Genomic DNA, 22,202 nt, shown 5'->3' with positions numbered 1-22,202 from the left:
GGAAAAGGTTGATGAAGGTAACAATTATGAAGTGGTATACAGATAGTTCTTCTATAACACAATGGTTGCGTTCTTGTACAACATCACATTACAGAAAATCTGCGCTTTAGGAGCAGCACAAAGTGTTGGTGATGTAATTCCATTACTGCCAACACACACAGTTTGTGCTTTAGAAACAGTGTTCCCAATTTGTCAATCGTGTTACAGCGAATTCATGTTAACGTAACACGCATTATAACAGAATGGCCTGTACGTGCATTTTCAGAAGTCATTTGATACAGTATCTCACAATAGTTTTGTGAGGACTGTTATAGGTCATGGGATAAAAGGGATAGTGACAATGTGAATACAAAATTAGCTGAATGATAGAAAACAGAGAGTAAGGAATACTTTTCAAGTTTATAATGCAGTACCCAATGGGTCGGTGCTGAGACTTTTCTTTTCCTGATACACATTAATGATCTTGGTGTCTAGGGGACTATTTTCAAGTTTGCAGATGACATTAAATTTGAAGAATTGCAAACTGTGAGAGGACAGCGAGGAACTCCAAACATTGGTAGTTGAGAGGATAGGTGGCAGATGACATTCAAAGCAGAGTAGTGTGTGCTGATTAACCTTGGTTTGAAGAACACCGAAAAACCATATAAAATATGGTGCACAATTCTAAAGGGACTGCAGGAGCAAAGGGATCTGGGTGCACAGAGCATTGAAGGTGGCTGAACAGATGGAGAGAGCAGTAAATAAAGCAAAGTGTTCTCAACTATAATCCACTCCATGGACTGCAAAGGCACAGCATCCCTGACCAAAATCACAGGATTATTATGGTGCAGATGGAGACCATTCAGCCCATTGTACCTGCACTATTCTGTTAACTAATTGTGTTGTATTATCTAGTGCCAATCCTCTAAATCTTCGCCACACCTACCCACACATTATTTTCCAAAACCCATCCAATGTTCTCAATGGAACCTGCCTCCATCATATTTTCAGGCAGTGCTTATCACACCCTAACTACTCACTGTGTGAAAAGGTTTCTTCCTCACATCACCCTTGCTTCATTTGGACATAATTTTAAATCTATGCCCTTATTTCTTGTCTCTTTTACAAATAGAAGCAGCTTCTACATAACTACAATGTTCAGCACACTCATGATTTTGAAAACTTCCATCAGAACTCCTCTCAGCTTCCTTCTTTCCAGGAGAACTGTCCCAACATCTTCGATCTATCCTCATAGCGAAAGTTTCTCATACCTGGAATCATTCAAGTAAATCACATCTGCATTCCAATGCATTTACATCTTTCCCACAATGTGGCATCCATAATTCTACAAAATATTCCAGGTGAGGTCTAACAAGAGTCTTGTACAAGTTCAACATCATCACGTTGGTCTTGTACTTTATGCCCCTATTAATTAAGTTGAGAACACTGTTTGCTTTATTTACTGCTCTCTCCATCTGTTCAGCCACCTTCAATGCTCTGTGCACCCAGATCCCTTTGCTCCTGCAGTCCCTTTAGAATTGTGTGCCCTATTTTATATTGTCTTTCAGTGTTCTTCCAACCAAGGCCAATCAGCACACACTACTCTGGGTTGAATGTCATCTGCCACCTATCCTCCCAACTATCAACTTTTGTCTGGGAAATGGGATAATACAGTAGGGAAATATAAGCCACTAGTCCAAGGTCTGGGCACTTCTCATCTGGGGCTGTCTGATTAGGTCAATCAAGGGAATGAGCCACTTGCTTAGCCACTGCAGCCTCATAAGGAGGGAGAAAGTAGCACCACATTACTGAAGAAGGGTCACCATTACTTGCAAGGACAAATACATCCACCAAGTTAAACTCATATACGTTAAGACGTAGAGTATAGAATTTGGTCAGTCACCAGGCATAAAAAGGCTACAGCCAAAACACAGGAATGAGACAGTTTGTGCATCAGCTCCCTTGAATATGAAGCTCTACTGCAGGGGACTTCAATGAAAGCTTCGATGTGGCAAGGTTTGGGACAACACTGACAAGAATGCTCACCAAAAAGCCTAATGCATTGATAGGCCTACCAGACGGTAGTTTATCACTGAGAAGGATCTTAGAGTTTGGATCCAACTTGGCACAGACCCTCATGCAGCATTTGGAGGCTATCCTTTTGAGTGTGGTAGTGGTTGTCAACTACAAGATAATATTTGCAAACCAAGCTGTGATACTCCGTATGGTGGTCAATGTCTCAGCTTTCATTGTACTTCAATCAGGGGAACATCAATTCTAGCTCTCTTTCATTTCATGCAAATATCATTTCAGCTCTGGACCTCAGAAGTCTGGAATACCTCAAGGAACTTCAACCTTGTCTTCATTGTCCAAAATGCAGGCTTTTAAAATCTATTTTTGCTGACATATTTTAACTGCTTTCTAATTTATTAATAACTTGCATTTCATTTTTCTCCTCGAGCATACGGCAAGCTGCCCTACAATCTCCTTAGTTGAAGAAAGATGTAAATTCCCACAGGCATTTGTACAATATGATTCAACAATCATAAATTCAGATGTGAATATAATTTAAATACGTCCTGTCAGGGCTTTGAATTATATGTCAGAAATAGGTGATGGAAGATTTGTGAGGTCATATCAATAAATGAAGAAAGAAAACAAAGAAGCTTTAAAAAGTTCATTCTTGGGAAAAGATGTCACTGACTGGGCTAATGTTTATTATCCATCTCTAGCTGGTGAAGGTGATGATGACTCACATTCTTGTACCACTATAATTGGTGTGGCAAAGGCACTCCGACAGTGCTATTTGTTGGAGAGATTCAGGATTTTGACTCAACAGCAAAAGTAATATATTTTGATGTCAGAATGCTGTGCGATTTGAACAAGAACCTGGAGGGATGATGTTGCCATATCCCTCATGCCCTTGACTCACAACAATCCAGCTATTCAAATTTAAAACTGTCACCTCTTGTGTTTACATTTATTTGTGACATTACCGCTCGCTTTCTTTCAACCTCTGGCCCTTTATGTAAGCCCCTCCTCCCAGTCCCACCACATTGGTAGCCAGGCTTGGTGAAATATTCCAGATTTCTCACCTTAAGTGCCCTGCATCTCCAGATTGATTTACTCCATTCAGATCTGTAATAAAAAATCACTTCTCTGATCAAATTTTTGATCACTTCAAAATCTCCAAGAGCACCCATTTTCACCCTGTGCCTCGAGCACCATTTGAAAATTTTCTGTGGTAAATGTGCAAAATGGATGTGGGTTGTTTTCATTGTTATTGAAATAAGCGTGCTCAAAATCACACCCTGCAGGTTCCATGCAAACCCCTGGAGAAAAAGAGCACAGCTACCCATCTTGCGTTTTGTCATTGATCCAGAGATGTTCAAAGTTGTTGAAAAAAGTTTCTAAGTTGGAGTATGTTTTGAAACTACAACTACGCAAAAAGTATCTGAAAATTAACTGTCAGTGGGCAGCTCACCTTGCAAGACTTGATTAATTAATGTCCAAGTTATTTGTCTTACTGCACCTTGGGAGAGAAAGGAATTCAATATCAATTTCTCTCTCCCCCTCGGGTTAAGGTGAAGCATATTACTTGTCCCCTGAGAGTGATCTTAGTCATTTTTCCACACAGAATCCGAAATACACAATAGCTGTGTGAACTCAATGAATCAATAACCTTCTCTCTTTGGAGAAATCCTATGAACCTTTGATTTCGAATCAAGGATGTGCTGAATCTCCATCTTTCAAAAGATGGGCTTTCAGAGACAATTGCAGAAATAAAAACTGCTGTATAAGTATGATCTGAAACAACTATCTCATCTGCTTAAGTTCTAATATGATTTAAACTATATTTCTTGAGATTAAAAAGTAAATTGTTGTGGGAATAGGGCTCAATTATTCAGGTCATTTCAAGCCATTTTCCTGGACTATTATTAACTGGATCTGTATGAATGATCCTAACCAAGATCATACTTCAAAATTGAATTTACTGAGAAACATATATTATGGAAAAGAGCACAGATGTGTCAAAAGACATTGAAGTATAAGGTAAATTTAGAATTTTTTTTATTAACCTATTTTTCAGATGAGATACCAGCTCCCTCAAGTGAATGCAAATGATACCATTTCAAAGAGGAGGTTATCCTAGCCAATATTTATTCCTTCACCAACGCCACAAAAATAGATTATGTGGTTGTTTATCTCATTGCTGTTTGTCGCACCTTGTTGTACCATTATTGTCTACTACCTTTCCTAACATCACAACGGTAAATACCCTTCAAAATGCTCAATTGATTATGAAGTGCTCTGGGATGTCAAGTTGAATGTTACATAAACCTAAGTACTTGCTTTCTTAATTGGAATCCCAGAATTAAACTCACAATTAATTTTATATTCAGACAAAGAATCTACACAGAAATATTTTGGAACTTAAAGAAAATAACATGGAACTTGATTTGGCTGTAGGATTTCTGTCTCCCTGTTCAAAATAGTACGAGGAAATTTCTGTTATTAGCTGGACAATAACCACAATGCAGTTTTGTAGTGCAATATTCTATTATTTAGTACAGCTCAGAAATCCAAGAAAATGAGTCTCAAATTACCTTTGTTAATGTGACTCCAGTCATTGGAACGGGTGCCCCTTGCCCTAATGTTGACTTCAGTCAACACTCATTAGTCTCACACCTTTGATCACCTGCAGAGACTTATTATTGAGCCTGTGGACATTCCGCTTCCACCATTTGTACAGTGTTTTGGTCTCCCTGCCTTTCATTGTTGCAATAATCTACCGCAGTTTTATTTTAAGAGGAAGTTACAGCTTTGTCAAACTGGTTAATCAAATACTGAAAACATAATTAATTGTGCAATAAATCTGAACACTGATAGTACAAAACTCAATACTACCAAGAAACAAAAGAATGAACACAAATAATAACACAATAAAACTGCATTAAATTTGTTCCTCAAATATTAGAATATCGTTTCTACAAGAGTCACCCAAAGTAAACATCTCATGCCAAATGACACAAGTCGAATTATAAACCACAAGCAGCATGTAGAAAAGGGAATGTGTTTTCATCAGTCTGTCAAATGCTACTTGATGCAGCTATTCTCTACCCTGTCATTAAGCTCCTACCCATGCCTGCTTTTGGAGTCAATTGTTTGTTTGGTGTGAATGTTGACTGCTCACTGTGCTGTGTGCTGTGAGTCAAGCCTGCGGCTGTGGTTAGAAAAACAGATGCAGGCAGTAAATATGAAAAAGCAGACATTATAAAAAACAATGCAATAAAGTTCCTGTTCATACACGGAACCTGGTGCAAGTTATCTCTGAATGTCTCTGAGGTGTGAAACACAATATCTGACAATGAGAATGGAAGACATTTTAAGCTTACCAGTTCCAGCACTTCTTCCTTCTTCACAGAGAGATCTATGCATGCCACGGGATCAATGGATCTCGTGGTTCAAAACCTTGGCCCTAATGGTATGGATGATCCACAGATAGCGACAACCCACAGTAAGATGATACGATCCATAGCCTTGGAACTGAAGCACAGTCAGTATTTGAACAGCTCACAGAAGACATGTGAACTTTTAATACATCACCAAGAGTTCATGACACATACTTCAGGTTAAAGAAATACTCTTCCCGCTGGAGATGCCAGGGAAATGGTGAGCTCATAAAACAATACATGACTGCGCTGTAGCAATAGTACTGTGAGCATATCTGGCAAGCTCACCTTAGGAAGGGTGTTGGTTGGAGTGCAACATAGGTGTACAAAAATGTTACCTGAACTTCAGGGGTTAAGTTATAAGAAATTATTGCACAAATTAGGCTTGTTTTGTCTTGAATTTGGAAGTTTATCTTTTCAAGATATTAACAAGAAAAGACAAGGTAGATAAAAAGAGACTATTTCCACTGTTGAGGAATCTAGAACAGTCTGAGAATTAAGGCCAGACTATTCAGGACAGATGTTCGGAAGCACTTCTCCACACAAAGGATGGTAGAAATTTGGAACTCTCTGCCACAGACAGCAGTGAATGCTGGATCAGTCGTTAATTTGAAATAGATAAGCATTTGTTAAGCTAATGTATTGAGGGATAAGGGCCAAAGGCAGCTATTTGGAGTTAGGCCACAGATCAGCCATGATCTCATTGAATGATGGTACAGACTCGAGGGCCTGAAAGGCCTGTTTCTGTTCCTATATTCCTATATGCTACATATAAATTTGATACAGTGATCAATAAGTTAATTTGTGATCAATTTAAAACATAGAAAATAGGAGCAGGCATGGGCCATTTAGGTCTACTGAGTCCACTCCACCATTCAACATTATCATGGCTGATCACCTATCCTCGTGCCATACTCCTGTTCTCTCCCCAAACCCCTTGACATGTTCAGTTTCTACTAATCTATCTATTTCTTTCTTGAACGTATTTAGAGACTTGGCCTCCACAGCCTTTTGTGGCAGAGAATTCCACAGGTTCACCATACTCTAATTAAAGAAATCTCTCCTCATCTTAATCAAAAATGACGTAGCCCATATCCTGAAGTGGTGAACCCTTCTACTGATATCCCTGGCTACAGAGGATATCATTTCTGCAATCAGTCTGTTCAGCCCTTTAATTTCAGGATTTTAAAAGTTTCAATGAGGCCCCTTCTCATTCTTTTAAACTCCAGTGAAGTCAGTTGACCCAATCTCTTCTCATATTACATTCTGTCAATGCAGGAATCAGTCTACTGCACTTTGTTCATTCCGTCTTTTGCAAATATATCTTTTTTTTAGATAAGGAGATTAAAGCTGCACAAAAGACTTTAGTTGTGGTCTCAGCAAGGCTTTGAAGAACTGCAAAGTCATAAGTCACATGATATTAATTTATAGTCCAACTGGTTTATTTAAAATCACAAGCTTTTGGAGCACTGCTGCTTCATCGGCTGAAGTGTCGAGCTGTAATAAGACATCTCCCCTGTAATAAGACACGCCCTACTCCTGTACTGAAACCGCCTTACAATGAAGACCATGTACCATTTGCCTTCCTATTTGTTTGCTGCAACTGCATGCTTTCAGTGAGTGGTGTATAGAGATGCCCAGGTCCTTTGTATGCCACCATTTCCCCATCTATCAATATTTAAATAAAGCTCTGCTATTCGCTTTTTCATGCTGAAGTGGATAACTTCACAATATCCTATTATGCTGCATCTGCCCACTCACTTAACTTAAAATACAATTTCCTTTTCACAAATGCATGCTGGCTTTGTGTAATGCTGTTGGCATTTTCTAAGTATCCTGTTGTCACATACTTTTTAATAGATTCCAGCATTTTCCTTACCACTGAAGGTAGGCCAACAGATCTGTAATTCCCAGATTTCTTGCTACTTCCTTTCTTAAATAGTGGAGTAACATTTGCCCCACTTCAATGTGCAGAGACTGTTTCAGAATCTACAGAATTTTGCGTTAGCCCATTGTTTCTCTGGCTATACCTTTAGTACCCTGGGATGTAGATTAGCAGAGCCTGGGGATTTATCAGTTTTTAAACAAATCAATTGCTCCACCACCTTTTTTAATTAGTACTATTTTTTTCAATTCCTCCTTCCTAATAGATCCTTGCTTCCTGAGCACTTTTGGGAAGTTATTTATGTCTTCTTCTATAAAAACAGAACCAAAGTATATCCTTGTACTCCATTATTAATTCTTCTGTTTCATACTGTAAATAGCCTACATTTGTCTGCACCAATTTATTTAATATCTTTATAAAAGGTCTTACAAGCACACTTATTTTTCCTTGCGAGTTTACTCTCATGTATTATATTTCCTCTCAGTCAATCTCACTTAACAATGGGATATACCCAATTGTTCTTTATTAAAGCAAAGTACACTACTAAATGGTGCAATAATAATTATACATTACAAGGTTTACAATCTCAAGTGACCCAGTTTACATGGACTTATCCAAAGATTAGACTGAAACTGGTGAGAGTCCACTCTGTTGCAATCTCCTGTTGCTGTTGAGATTACTTTGTCCTGAGCGAGCTCACTATTGCTCTGAGGGAACCTTTCTTATACTCTTTTCCATTTAGACAGGCTGTGTGTTCCAACTTTGACATTGTCCAGTTTCCAGCAATTTGATTAATTTGATCACTGGCAAACTAACACAATGTGTCATCTACAATGACTGGTTTGATCAATTACTCATGAAGTCACTTGCTTGTTTTCACAGAAAGAGGCTTTTTTTTTAGTTTTAATAAACTTTGATTTCAGGCTTATTGCTCATACTGTTGTCATGCTTAAGGACCTAATCAGCCATATGATATTTACACAGCAGAATTCTGAGATCAAACACTCTCTGTTTAGCCGATAAATAGTCCACACTACCAGGTCTGTTTTTAACAAGACGCCAGCCTTTCAGAGTTCCTGTCCATTACTGCTGAGTTGAAGAGACTTGCTTTATACACACATATTCTTTTAGACATATAAACATTAAGACCAGTGATTTTCTAATCATTAGATCATCATTATCAAACCATTGACTTTTCAAAAGACCAGGCTTTCATTTTAAATATTACTAACCCAGCAAATTTTAGGTTACTAAACCTATCCACACTACTTAGTTATTATTCATGGAAGGGACAAAATAGAACAAAATCAGCAGTTATTAGTGATGCTCACTTGACTCACAAAACACATGTTGATGCTCAATCGGGAAAAATGCATATTCACAACATTGAGTTCCCTAGGCACAAAGTGACAGCAGCTGGAGTGAAGCCGGCCGACAAGAATAGCCTTAACTAACATGAAAGAATTGACATCATTCCTTTTACCACAAATTCCTATCCAAATACAGAAAAGTCGCAGAAGTTTTTCAGAAGCTGCTGTGCAAAATATGGAAATGGAGCATTGCAACAGTAAACAACATTGGACATGTTAAAGGCAAAGCTAGCATCCCAACATTTTATTACATATGAAAATGCAAGCTATAACAGATGTGTTAGGAAATGCAACTGAAATTGAACTTGCATAGTATGTTAGAGGAAGCAAATGGCAATCACTTAAGTGTCATACCCTCTGTTAGGAACTGAATACAAATACTTGAGGAACAAGCAGGAAGCACTTACCTCGATTTATGCTTATACACTTTGGCACATGCACCCCTATTGTAGAAACTTCACTCTCTGCACTGACCAACAAGCATTGACTACATTGCCATCTGTTTCAGGAGCTCAACGTTGACCTCTCTGCCTCTAAAGGTGGACAGAATTTCGTCACAGTAGAACTTTGAGATTGAGTATCTCATTGGTTCTTTGTAAGTATATGCACATTCAGTAGTTATAGAACTATCACAGGAGTATTACCAACAGCAAAGGAATTTGAGATGTGAATGTGATGATTTCACACATACAACTGTGAATCTTGTTACATGAGAGGAATTGATGGCAGAATTTGTGACAGTGTACCGCAGAAAGTAAAATGGTACCTAAATCTCAAGATGCCTGACAAAATACTACAGCGTATTCAATGTGCTCACATTGTTTGATGACAGCTGTATCCTACGCAGAACTCAAGCAATTATCCAAGAGTGTTACAGCAACACATATTGCAACTTGACCGTGAATAACATATGGGTGTTGTTCAGATTACACAATCATCGCATGAAGCAGTCTGATGGACAGTGCTGAATTCTAAAATAGAAGACCTTGCCAGAAACAGTGCAACATAAATACTCAGCAAAAAATCTGTTCAACTGCGTCCTGCATCTGTCCAACTGCGTCCTGCATCTGTCCAAACAACTCCAATACCAATAGAATCATGGCAACCACTCCAAATAGATTTTTTTAGAGAAGTGCAATCAGCCTGCAGCAATAATTTTCTTTGCTTCTTGCTCATGATCCACGTGGCAAATGGCTGGAAATCAACATAAAAGGTTTCATAACCATCACTTAGGTCAGAGAGCCATAGAGATGTGAAGGATGGAAACAAACTCTTCGGTCCAACTCGTCCATGCTGAGCAGATATCCTAAATTAATCTATTCCCATTTGCTAGGACTCGGCCCATATTCCTCTGAACCCTTCCTATCTTATAGCCATCCAGATGCCTTTTCACCATTGTAATTTTACCAGACTCCACTACTTCCTCTAGCAGCTCATTCCATACATGCACCACTCTCTGCATGAAAAGGTTGCCCTTTAGGTCTCTTTTATGTCTTTCCCCTCTCAACCTAAACCTTTTCCCTCTAGTTCTGGACTCCCCCTTTCTGGAGAAATTACCTTGTCCATCTACCCTATACATGCCCCTCATGATTTTATAAACCTCTACAAGGTCATCCCTCAGCCTCTGCACATCCAGGGAAATGCCCCAGCCTATTCAGCATCTCCCTATAGCTCAAACCCTCCAACCCTGGCAAAATGCTTATAAATCTTTTCTGAACCCTTTCAAGTTTCATAATATTCTTCCCATAGGAGGGAGACCAGAATTGCACACAATATTCCAAAAGTGGCCTAACCAATGTCCTGTACTGTCACAAAATGACCCATTTACATTTTAAATGAGTTGTTCACAAAATTGAGTTTGCCAGAGACTTGTGATACAGGTAATGGATCGCCATGTGTTCTCAGCCAGTTTACAGTGTTTCTAGCAACCTACAGAACCTACTATTATTTTACGTTGAGGTAAAACTCACAAGCAAATGGTGCCATTGCATGAATTAATATGGTATTCAAAGTCTATCTGAGAGTTAGCATGTCAACACAAAAACATTTAAACAAATAATTCACATATTACATCACAGATATTGTTAAAAGTTTAAGATATATAATGATCATTATGTGGGAACTTGGATTGCAAAGTACAGGTCAATAGGCTTTCGGTTTTCAATTCTGTGTAAAGACAGTATCTTTATATTTTTCTCTATTTTGATTGTGGACTGAAATAGGAAAAGGACGGATTTTAAAACTGAAGATTGGGAAGGGATTGCTGCAGTTTTTAAAAACAAGTTACCTCACATTCACTGTAAATGTTTTTTACACTGCCACTTGTTGAAGTGGTGGAGGAAGAACTACAGACAGCCTGGAGCTGGGGTTGTAGACAAAGGGAGATTCGGCTTACAACAAGCAGCTGATTGGTCTGTGGAATGGTTACCAGTTATCAATGTCAAAGGCTGGCTGTCTGCCAACAACAACTTGATTGGCTCCCAGGTAGTTGAACAGTTTTTGGGGGTGAATCTTCGGTCAAAAGCCTTTGGACCTCCAGAAAAGAAAGTCTTTTGCAGTATAATTATATACCCCAAACCTGAAGAAAGCCAGTTTGCTTACCCTCAGCATTTGTAAGCTATTACAAGTATGAAGCAATTACCTGTACCTCCTTCAAGAAAGTGAAAGCAGCTGAAAAAGGAAGATAAAGCAGCAGTAGGAACTGACAAGCCAAAAGGAATCACCTCAATGGATCTTGTAGACAGGGACATTGAACTGTCCTTCCAAGCTTCTGCCCATAACACCCACAATTCTTTTTGACTCTATTTGGATATATTTGTAGGGAGATTTGTGAAAAGAGCAATACTCGATGCTTATGGGCGTATTCTTAAAGTTTATTCCTTAAAACTTAGGAATATCGGAAAGAAACCTAATAATACACGTGTAGAATTTGCATGAGTAAAATAAATGTCATCAATGATTTCAGAGAAGAAATTTGAAAATGTGAGAGATATCATGATTATGGAAGATTAACACAATAGTATTCCAGCAATCTTAAGACTTACTGAGATGAGCATCAAGGATCTGAAAACTGAAATTCTGGCAGTCAGCTCTGATATCTCACATAAACAGTTACATGCAGGCAAATAGTCATACTGGAGTTAAAAAGTGAGGTCTGCAGATGCTGGAGATCAGAGCTGAAAATGTTAGAGTAAAAAGTAAGATAGTCATACTGGAGTCAACAATGAAATTGGAAGAATAGAAAATCTATAAGTGGAAATGGTATTACTTTTAGGTAGCAAACAAAACCATGGCACATTAATAAAGGAAAAGGCTGGAAATTAAAAGTGAAATAAAGAAAACAATGTCCTTCCTTTGTAATAAAACTGGATGTATTAAAGCTACTGACTAGAATTTAAATGGGAGACCAATAACAGCAATAGGAAAAAGAGCATCTGGAGAAGAGATGGGTATTAAATTTAGAGCTGTATCATGTATTTCCTCAGAACCACCTCAGAAGGGATACAAGTTTCAGGATAGTCAGATAAAGGAAGAATTTATCATTGATAGACAATCAGACCACCGGAGTTTCTGAATATTTTAGTTCAAATGGAGAGCTACTTTCTTATTAGTTACTCAAAGAGCTAAACTAATAAAGATAAAGATATTGGAGCAAAACAATCACTAATGCTGGCTGATAGTACGATTTTCTTTCCAGAGTGGCTGAAGAGAAAAAAAAATTGGAAGTATACTTGGAGTTTACAATCCAGGCCCATTACAGAGTCATAGAGGTACACAGAAACAGACCCTTCAGTCCAACTTGTCGGAAGCTAGGGAAGTGATTGCTGGCCCACTTGCGGAGATACTTGTATCATCAATAGTCACAGGTGGGTGCCAAAAGACTGGAGGTTGGCTAACGTGGTGCCATTGTTTAAGAAAGGTGGTAAGGACAAGCCACAATCCCTGGGTACACCTCTAGAGTTCTAGGGTACACCCGATCAGGTCCTGGGGATTTATCCACTTTTATGCATTTTCAGACATCCAGCACTTCCTCCTCTGTAATATGGAATTTTTCAAGATATCACCATATAGACCGATGAGCTTGACATCAGTGGTGGACAAGTTGGTGAATCCTGAGGGACAGGATTTACACGTATTTGGAAAGGGATTTGGGATAGTCAACATGGCTTTGTGTGTGGGAAGTTATGCCTCACAAACTTGATTGAGTTTTTTGAATAGTCTGGGGCTGTGTGCCCTGGAGCATTGAAGTCTGAGGGGTGACCTCATAGAGGTTTATAAACTCATGAGGGGCATGGATAGGATAAAATAGACAGAGTCTCTTCCCTGGGGTGAGGGTGTCCAAAACTAGAGGGCATAGGTTTAGTGTGAGAAGGGAAAGATGTAAAAGGGATCTAAGGGGCAACCTTTTCATGCAGACGGTGGTGTGTATATGGAATGAGCTGCCAGAGGAAGTGGTGGAGGCTGGTACAATTGCAACATTTAAAAGGCATCTGGATGGGTATTTGAATAGGAAGGATGGGCCAAATACTGGCAAATGGGACTAGATTATGTTGGAATATCTGGTCAATCTTGGACAAAATGGACAGAAGGGTCTGTTTCCATGGTGTACATCTCTTTGATTCTGTGACTTTGTGGCTTTCATTAGAACCAGATGCTTATTTTGATTGCTTAGCAACATCTGAATCAGAACCAATGTAACTGTTCCAAACCAGATGTAGATGGACTTTCCAGAGTGTGCACTTGCCTGGATACTGGCTGATGAGCTCACTTACTCAATTTAGGTCTGGTGGAACTCTTTTGCTGTTTTGAGTTTGCATACTAGCAGCAACTACATTGGCCTTCTGGCCCGGATCCAAAGAAAACGTTTTACCATTTGGCCGAAGTTTGGTTTTGTTTTGGGGTTTTGCTATGGGCTGACTTAGAGTCCCTCTGTTCAGTATATGTCCTGAGTGAGGCTGTGCAATTACCTTCACTCAAGTGGTGTTCCCTAAGCTCAGTAGTACTCCTGAAGGTGTCCACCTCCATTGGAATACCCTGCAACTCAAATGCTCCACTTGTCACATTTTCCAATGATGAAGCCAGTTGTAGTGCCTGTTTGAAGTCCAGTTGGTTTTCAGCTAGCAGATGATTTTGCAGTTACATCAGTATTCCCATGTACTAACCATTCTCTCACATCTCATTAAGACTTAAACAAAAGTCACACTTTTTCAGTTGTCTTAACCTTGTGACAAAAATCCCAGTAGGGATTCCTCTGGTTCTCAGACTGCAAGGTTAAATGATAGCACCTCAGAATTAAAGGCGTCTTGGGTTGTAATATTTCTTAACTAAATCCACCAGCTCTTGATAGGTTTCAGTGAAACTTAGGCTCCTAATAACTGAAAAAGCTGTGGGTCCACAAGCTTTCAAGAGAATTAATCATTGCTTTTCATCTGCCCCAATGTCATTAGCCCAGAAAAAAAAATCACATTTACTGGGCCCAGTCTTCTATGGCATGATCAAATGAGTCAAACTTCCCAAATAATGACATGACGTCAGAAATACTTACCCTAACTCAAAGGTGACTGTTGGAAGCGAATTTCATCAGGATTGTCGTTTCCTCTTGTTGCTACTGAAATTACTCCACAGTGGCTGCTAGGCCTTCACCAACTCACCCCTTATTGACACGGAGAGTTGTTGACACTGATTCAGCTCGCTTAGAGCTAACTCCTCAAGTGAACAGAACCTCTGACATGCTTGTTTATGTCTGTCAGCCAAGACTCCCTAATTGGACCATATTAACAGCCCCAATCAGGGAACTCATGTTCAGTGAGGTCCATCTGGCTGACCTCATTATAATGGCTGTTATAATGTCTTTGAATCTAGTATCTTCAAAGAGCTTTTCAAGTAAATTAATCTTGCCACAGCATGGGTAGCGTTAGTGTCTTTTTTGGGGATTTTTTCACTGTTGGATCACAAGATTGTACCTTGTGACTTGCAGTGGGAAGAATGGATTATCGGGGTTGCACTGGTCAAAGAAGTTGCTTGGGTTTGGGGTGAGGAGTTGTCAGGGCTGGTAGGCATGATAGTGTCAGGGCCAGACACTCAGGTAAGTGCTATGGGGGGGAGGCAAGAGTGGTAGGGTGATGGTGATCGATTAGGGGAGGAGCGCTGGTGGTAAATTGAAAATTGGGAGGTCATCTTAACAGTTATCCTGGTATTAAAACTAAGTTTTTAATCATGTACCTTTTCCTGGATAACTATTAACAGAGCTGTAAGCCTCCAAATTCTTTGATCTTAAGGGTTTTCTAAGAGGGTTCCAGATGTAGGATTGCCAATTAGATCTTTAATTTCCCAGGCAATTCCTGTGCAGTCTGTTGTGTTTAGGATTCCATCTCTACCCAACAGATAACTTCAGTCACATGTTGTTCCAATGACTACCTGCCTCAGAACATCTGGGTTATTAATTTGTAATACTTACCTGTATACCATCATAGATATTTTTCACAAACATATTAAAGCAGAATGGTGCGCAACAATGAAACATCAGTTTGTTTTCACATTTTTATTTACAATTGATGAAGTTTCCAAGAATTGCAATGACTTTCAATATTCATTTGTAAACATAGGCAAACACCTCTTGCATACCCTGTGAATCACTTTTTGTGTACTGGTCATTGCTTCCATGTATGTGTACTTAAAAATAGGAGAGGAATATCCTGCTGGATAATCCTAAGTAAGTGAAGCATTACTCTGACTATTGATTAAAGATTGTTAGTTGGACTTGCAGTATGGGACATTTCTGTGTACTAGAAGCTTCACAGGATAGGAATACGTAGGAATGACAGAACAAACATGTAGATGCACTGTGCCTGTTTTAACACATTCGGTGGTTCAGTCTTAGGACAGTGCCGGGTCTAATCAGAGTGAACCTGCCTGCTTTAAAATTTAAACAAGGTCTGGCACTTAACTGCCAATCATTATTAGCTGGTGCATTTTCCATGGCAATGCTTCTAATCACCATTCTCCTCTCTTACAGTTTCTATATTCATTCCCTCACTCCCAAAAAATTGATATTGCAAATTATCTCAACGAATGCAAGATGAAAAGCATCTGCAAAATGTGTACTTTTAAGCAATACTTAAAGAAAAGGCAACTTTCATTATGCCAAGGATATGCTCATGATCTGATAGCATTAAATTGAGATTAAAAATATCAATTATTTCAAAAATACCATTGTAAGAGTACTAAAAATATCAAAGTATGGCTGCAAAATTTCCTAACTCTGACTGATGATAAGAGATAACATTATTTTGCATGAACTTCCTGGTACAAAGCACTTTATAAAATCCATAAGTGCCACAAGGTCTTTCATAGAGCTCTGGGCAAAGTAAAATCAGAGTTCCTTCTTTGTTCAATATTACATCTTCAAACAAAATACCTTCGATTATTCTGTTTCCAAAATTGATATGCCTCAATTTTAGAGTTTCAAACAATTGACCATATACTTAACATATTAGATAAACTTATGAAACTTTACCTGGTACATTTAAATGGTTAATCTTAGTTTTCTAATTACTGAAAAGACCATAATTAAATTTAAAACTAGTTTTTTTTCCCTTGAACATTAATTCACTACCATACATCATGTAGTTTGATGGCAAGTATGCAAACCAGTCCATGATCAACCTAAAGGAAATGTACTTCCCTACCGCAGAGTGAATTGGTGGTCCTATGTTTCCTTCTCCCTGTCTGAGAACAGTTCAATCCAAGGAAAAAGGCAGAATCAAAAGTCACATGACACCAGGTTATAGTCCAACAGGTTTATTTGAAATCACACAGGCTTTCAGAGCATAGGCCCTTTGTGAGGTCATAGAGTCATAGAGATGTACAGCATGGAAACAGACCCTTCTGTCCAACTTGTTCCATGCTGACCAGATATCCCAGCCTAATCTAGTCCCACCTGCCAGCACCTGACGCATTTCCCTCCAAACCCTTCCTATTCATCTACCCATCCAAATGCCTCTTAAATGTTGCAATTGTACCAGCCTCCACCACTTCCTCTGGCAGCTCATTCTATCCTCGCACCACCCTCTACGTGAAAACGTTGCCCCTTAGATATCTTTTATATCTTACCTCTCTCACCCTAAGCCTAACACCTTCAGTTCTGGACTCCCCCACCCCAAGGAAAATATTTTGTCTATTTGTCCTTCAGTGAGAGAGAAGGACACTCAGACACAGAGTTTATAGGCAGAGATCAAGGGCAGAGAGTTCAAAAGATCACCCAACTGGTGTGAGTTGAGTGTCAGATAATATGTCTCTACAGGTGACCAAGAGTGTTAGATGATATGAAAGGTATTCGTAAAGTCAATGTCAGTGCTGTGCTGTCATGACAATCAGGCAGAGCGATAGGAACACACAAAAGGTGACATCTCAGGTCAGACACTGAATTGTAGGTATGAGTCTTTGTTCAGAATCTGTCTCAGAGTTTTAACCTGGAATCAAGCTGGTTTTATTCCGAAAGCTGGAATTTATAAGATGTCATATTGACTGACTGTGATGATAAATTGTGTGTTTTTTGAACAAAATAGAATGTATCTGCAAATAAACACAATGATTTGGATAAAATGATTCACCCCATGTGCATGCATGTGTGTGTGTGTGTGTGTGTGCCTGAGAGAGTGTGTGAGTATGAGAGAGCACATGTGTGTGTGTATGTGAGAGAGTGCGCATGTGTGAGAGAGAGTGCATGAGTGAGTGTAATAAGTAATTCAATAGTGAACAAATTAAATAAAATAGAAAGATCATGGCAATTTATCAAGGTGATGCTGTCAAAACAGAAAAGTATGGAAAATTTTACAGATACAGAACAGGGTAGTGGGGTCTGAAAGCTTGTGCGATTTCAAATAAACCTGTTGGACTATAACCTGCTATTATGTGACTTCTGACTTTGTCCACCCCAGTCCAAGACCAGTACCTCTACATAGTAGGAAAATGGGGTTAGAATAACTCTTGATTAGGTTATGGAAACGGGCCCTTTGGCCCAACAGGTTCACACTCATTCTCTGAAAAGTAATCCACCCAGACTCATTCCACTACCCTACATTTACTCCTGCCTAATGCACCAAACACAATGGACAATTTAGCATAGCCAGTTCACCTGACATGCACATCTTTGGATTGGGGGAGAAAACCTGAGCACCTTGAGGAAACCCACGCAGACATGGGGAGAATGTGCAAACTCCACACAGACAGTTCGCATGAGGCAGGAATCAAACCTGGGTCCCTGGCGCTGAGGCAGCAGTGAGCCACTGTGCTGCCCCACTTGCTCTACTTGAATAGGGCAATTCAGCATTAGGCCATTTAACCACTTTAATTGCTAAAGTTTCCAGAAATAATTTGATATCAATTACAATACAAAGATACTTTGTTTCTCTGCAAAATTTATGATGGGTAAAGAGATCTGTCCCAGACCAATTATCTTAACTGTAATTATCTTATCTGCATTAGCCTTGACTTTCTCATAAGGGGAATAAAAGATTTGATGCACCTTCCTTAGTTTGCCAGTTTTAGAAGGAACACAAAAAAATTTCATAGTGCTTCTATGTAGCTCCTTTGTGACCTAATGTGAAATGCCATTCAAGGTTTCACTGGCTTTCCATGGAGTTTACTTCTTAAGTCAAATTTGCATTTTAGAAGTTAGAACAAATCTATGAACAATTATATTTAGCTGTGTTGACATGTCTAAAGTATGACCTTCTTTATTGGACAATTGTAGTTCAGATCCTAACATGAAACACAAGAATACCACCATAGCCGGTCTCATTATAGGTGCATCCAACATGCAAACTTCCAGCAGGAGTTGCGAGACAATAAGGAATCCTGGTTTCTGTTGCTCTGGTTATTTTTTCCCTGGGTGATGTTAAGAGTGATCTTGCACTGCTGTCATCAGCTGAGACTACAGGGATCAAACCTGGCATCTTTCCAAGCTGTATGAAAGATTGCCATGACATCTCATGGATTTATAGTTGAACCACTGAGAATACATGGCAATCCAGTGAATTTTAAGTAAAGAATAGAACATATTAATAAATTGAGCTCACACTGAATAAAATACAGATAATGCAAAATCAAGAAGGCTTCAAATTATAGAAATATCGACTCTGATCAAGGACAAGTTAGAATACACCATACAGAGTACTACTGGGACTTTGTCACCATATTATAGGAAGGATGAAATTCTTTTGGTTCAGGTATATAAAGATTTAAAATGTATTGCCAGAAATGAAGAATTTTAGTTACGTGGAAAAACTGAAAAACTTAGAATTATTTTCTTTTGAATGGAGGATGCTGGGACAACGTATTATAGAATTATAAAAAATTGTAGTAGATAGAACCTAGATCTCATAATAGGGCAGTCAAATATGAGAAGGGACAAAGATTTAAAGTAATAGTTGGACAGACGGGAAAAGTTTAAAGAGACATTTTTTTGAATCCAGAAGGTGGTGAAGATCTGAAGCTCATTGCTTGAGAGGGTGATAGAAACCATTAAAAAGGAATAAAATATCACAAGCTACATAATTGTGGATCAAGGAATGGTCAGTGGAATTCAGTCACATAATTCATTCTTGGGTGGCTCAGAGCACAATGGGCTGACTGACTTCTGTCTGTGCCACAAATCTTCTGTTTCTAAAAAATGTCATGACTTAGAAGCCTGCAAATCCTTTTCAATGTTACCATCATTCAGAATCTGCTAGATCAAGGAAGTTTCTGTTTGAAGAATTACGCTTTTGGTTATCTTGATAAAAGATTGCAAGGGCTCATTCTTATTTATTTGTTTATATTGCCTTCACTGTCACAACATTCTAAGCTCTGAAGAAACATCTTACTTGAATGGGGTAGTTGCCTGAAATAGTGGAAAAAAAAACATCTTGCAGTGGAATCTAATTCAGATCTGCTCTGATGTGACAAAAATTAAAAATATTCAGTGTTACACTTTGTAGCAGTGGCAATAGTGTCGGAAATTAGAGTGTCAGTGCTGGGGGATGGAGCATCTATTCCCTTGTATCACCCAATGTCAATTCAATATTAAGTAATCTTTGGTTTCAAAGCTGCATATTTCAAAGAAAGTAAGGTTCTTTCAATTCTGTCCCAACAGTAGTATCCTACTTTACCTACTCGCTAATTAAATCTTGTTATAAGAAACCAAAATGCATGCCAATTTATAGTAAACTCCACACCTTTGTGAGTTGCAAACCTACAGCCGTGATGAACTGGATTGAAACATTCATCAATTCATTTCAAATTGGATCTTCATTAGCAGTACAGAGAGAGAAAATAGTCATTTCCTTCTAAGTTAGGTTTTAAGCTAGGAGCCATGAATGAAATGACTTTCTATATAAAGTCTGCTTGAACCAAATCCTCCCAAAAGTCCCAGACCATGATATTCTTGGGGCTGCAGTGAAACTAAGTTTTCTTTAATGCCCAAGACAGAATTTGGGTCTGATCTTGATGCTACCAGGATTCATGCAGATGTAGATTGGACCTTTGGTTTCGGTGGGCCGTTTACATATCATGCATCTACTTTGCCTACACCAGGAATGGTGGTGCTATGAAAAAGATGCCAGTTCGAATGGGCAGGATGAGGTGCAGAGGACATGTTTTGAGCTCTTTTAAAGAATGCAAAAATAGAAATATTTCTTACATTTTCTCACCAGAATGGGTCCTGTATTACATATAAGATCAAAACTTGTTTGGCCTTTTGCATGATAGAGGACCCTGCGCTTTTAACGTAAACGCATCTCAGTCTGGTCCAGTTATGCAAATGACATTCTTTTAACTTAACTTCCCAGAAGTTTGAGTCAAGATTCCTTGTTTTAGGTGAGGAAAGGTGCTAACTGTAATTGTCCACACTTACGCTGGCAAACTGATCATAAGAGATTTTCAGGCCCTAATCTATTGGTTCTAGACTGACATCATCTCAATAACATCAAGGGTATATTAATGGCTTCCTTGGCAAAACTGCAGTTGATGTTCCCAGGTCTCCACTGGAATTAACTCTTTCATTTGTATTTCATCCTAAATTCAAGATGAGTTTTGGCTCAATAGGCAGTGAAATCATTCAAAACACATCAGGAAAAACAACTAAAAATTATGGCAAGTGTTCAATAAAGTCTGTGTAATAATGAATTTTGCAATGTAGAACACAAGTGTTTATGGCTTGGGAAAGCCCAGTGCATGGAATATACAACACTACAGAACAACACAATGCAATCTTCCTTTTACAGCAGCTACTGGATCAATTCAATTTCAAGCTGGAAGCTTGCTTTCTTCATTCGGTGCTAAATGGACGTTTCATCCACCGATTCATTGCCCTCAATCAACAAAGGCCTTCGCTCCACGGGGAGATCTGTTTGTAATTTCATCCAACGATTGGGAGGCCAGATGATGTGTGAAGCACGGGCATGAACTAGTCCAAGGGAAACCTGTAAAATGTACAACATAATTTATGAATATTAACGTTGCCGCTACGTTTTCTTTTCTATTCACTTTTAGTATGTAGTGAGAATGTCTCATGGTTTTTTTCCCTTTATCACAAACCTGGCTTTTCATTGTTTGCATGCTTGAAACAGGACTCTCTTCATTTGGCAGACTAATTAGTAAAGTTATAGCACATGGGATTCAGGGAGAGCTTGCCAATTCAATTCAAAATTAGCTTGACGTTAGGAGACAGAGAGTGGTGCTGGAAGGTTGTTTTTCAGACTGGAGGCCTGTGACCAGCTGTGTTCCACAGGTAACAGTACTGGGTCTGCTTTGGTTTGTCATTTTTTTTTAAACAGATTTTACATGAGAATTCAGGAGACTTGGTTAGTAAGTTTGTGGATGACACTAAAATTGGTGATATTGAGAACAGTGAAGAAGGTTATCTAGGCTTAAAAAGAGATCTTGATCAATTGGGTCAATGGACTGTGAAGTGGCACATGGAGTTTAATTTAGATAAATATGAGATATTACATTTTGATAAAACAATGACAGAATTTATATTATGAATAGTAGGGTCCTGGGTAATGGTGTAGAATAGAGAGACCTACGGCTTCAGCTACATAATTCTTTGAAATTTGCGTAACAGGTGGAGGGTGGTTAAGAAAGCATTTAGCATGCTTGCCTTCAACACTAAGACCCTTAAGTATAGGAGCTGGGATGTAATGTTGAGGTTGTCCAGGGCTTGGGTAAGGCATCTTCTGGAGTACTATGTACTGTTCTGGTTGCCTTGCAATAGGAAGGATATTATTAATTTGCAGAGGGTTCAGAAAAGATTTACCAGGATGTTGCCAGAATGGAAGATATGAGTTATAAAGATAGGCTGGGATTTTTTTTACTGGAGTGTAGGAGGTTGATAGGTGACATTATTGAGATTTATAAAATCATAACGGACATAGAAAAGGTGAATGGCAAGGGTCTTTTTCTTAGGATGGGGTAACCAGGGGTACATTTTTCAGGCGAAAGGAGAAAGATTTAAAAAGGACATGTTGGAGGGTC

The 22,202-nt window shown here is 38.8% G+C and overlaps 1 protein-coding gene across 2 annotated transcripts in view; it reads right to left on the bottom strand.

The window, feature by feature from the left end:
- Nucleotides 1–19,103: 19,103 nt before the first annotated feature.
- Nucleotides 19,104–22,202, bottom strand: part of immp2l (inner mitochondrial membrane peptidase subunit 2) — a 558,776-nt gene continuing 555,677 nt past the window's right edge. For both annotated transcript variants that reach the window (XM_060839822.1, XM_060839824.1), the window contains one exon: nt 19,104–21,148. In XM_060839822.1, coding sequence (XP_060695805.1) covers nt 21,005–21,148 — 144 coding nt within the window. In that variant the 3' untranslated portion in view covers nt 19,104–21,004. The remainder of the gene's footprint in view (nt 21,149–22,202) is intronic.

The sequence above is a fragment of the Hemiscyllium ocellatum genome, chromosome 19, assembly GCF_020745735.1.
Source record: "Hemiscyllium ocellatum isolate sHemOce1 chromosome 19, sHemOce1.pat.X.cur, whole genome shotgun sequence".
NCBI classification, from domain to species: Eukaryota; Metazoa; Chordata; class Chondrichthyes; order Orectolobiformes; family Hemiscylliidae; genus Hemiscyllium; species Hemiscyllium ocellatum.
The sequence above is the reverse complement of the archived record's forward strand: the minus strand, read 5'-3'. Positions and strand labels throughout refer to the sequence as shown.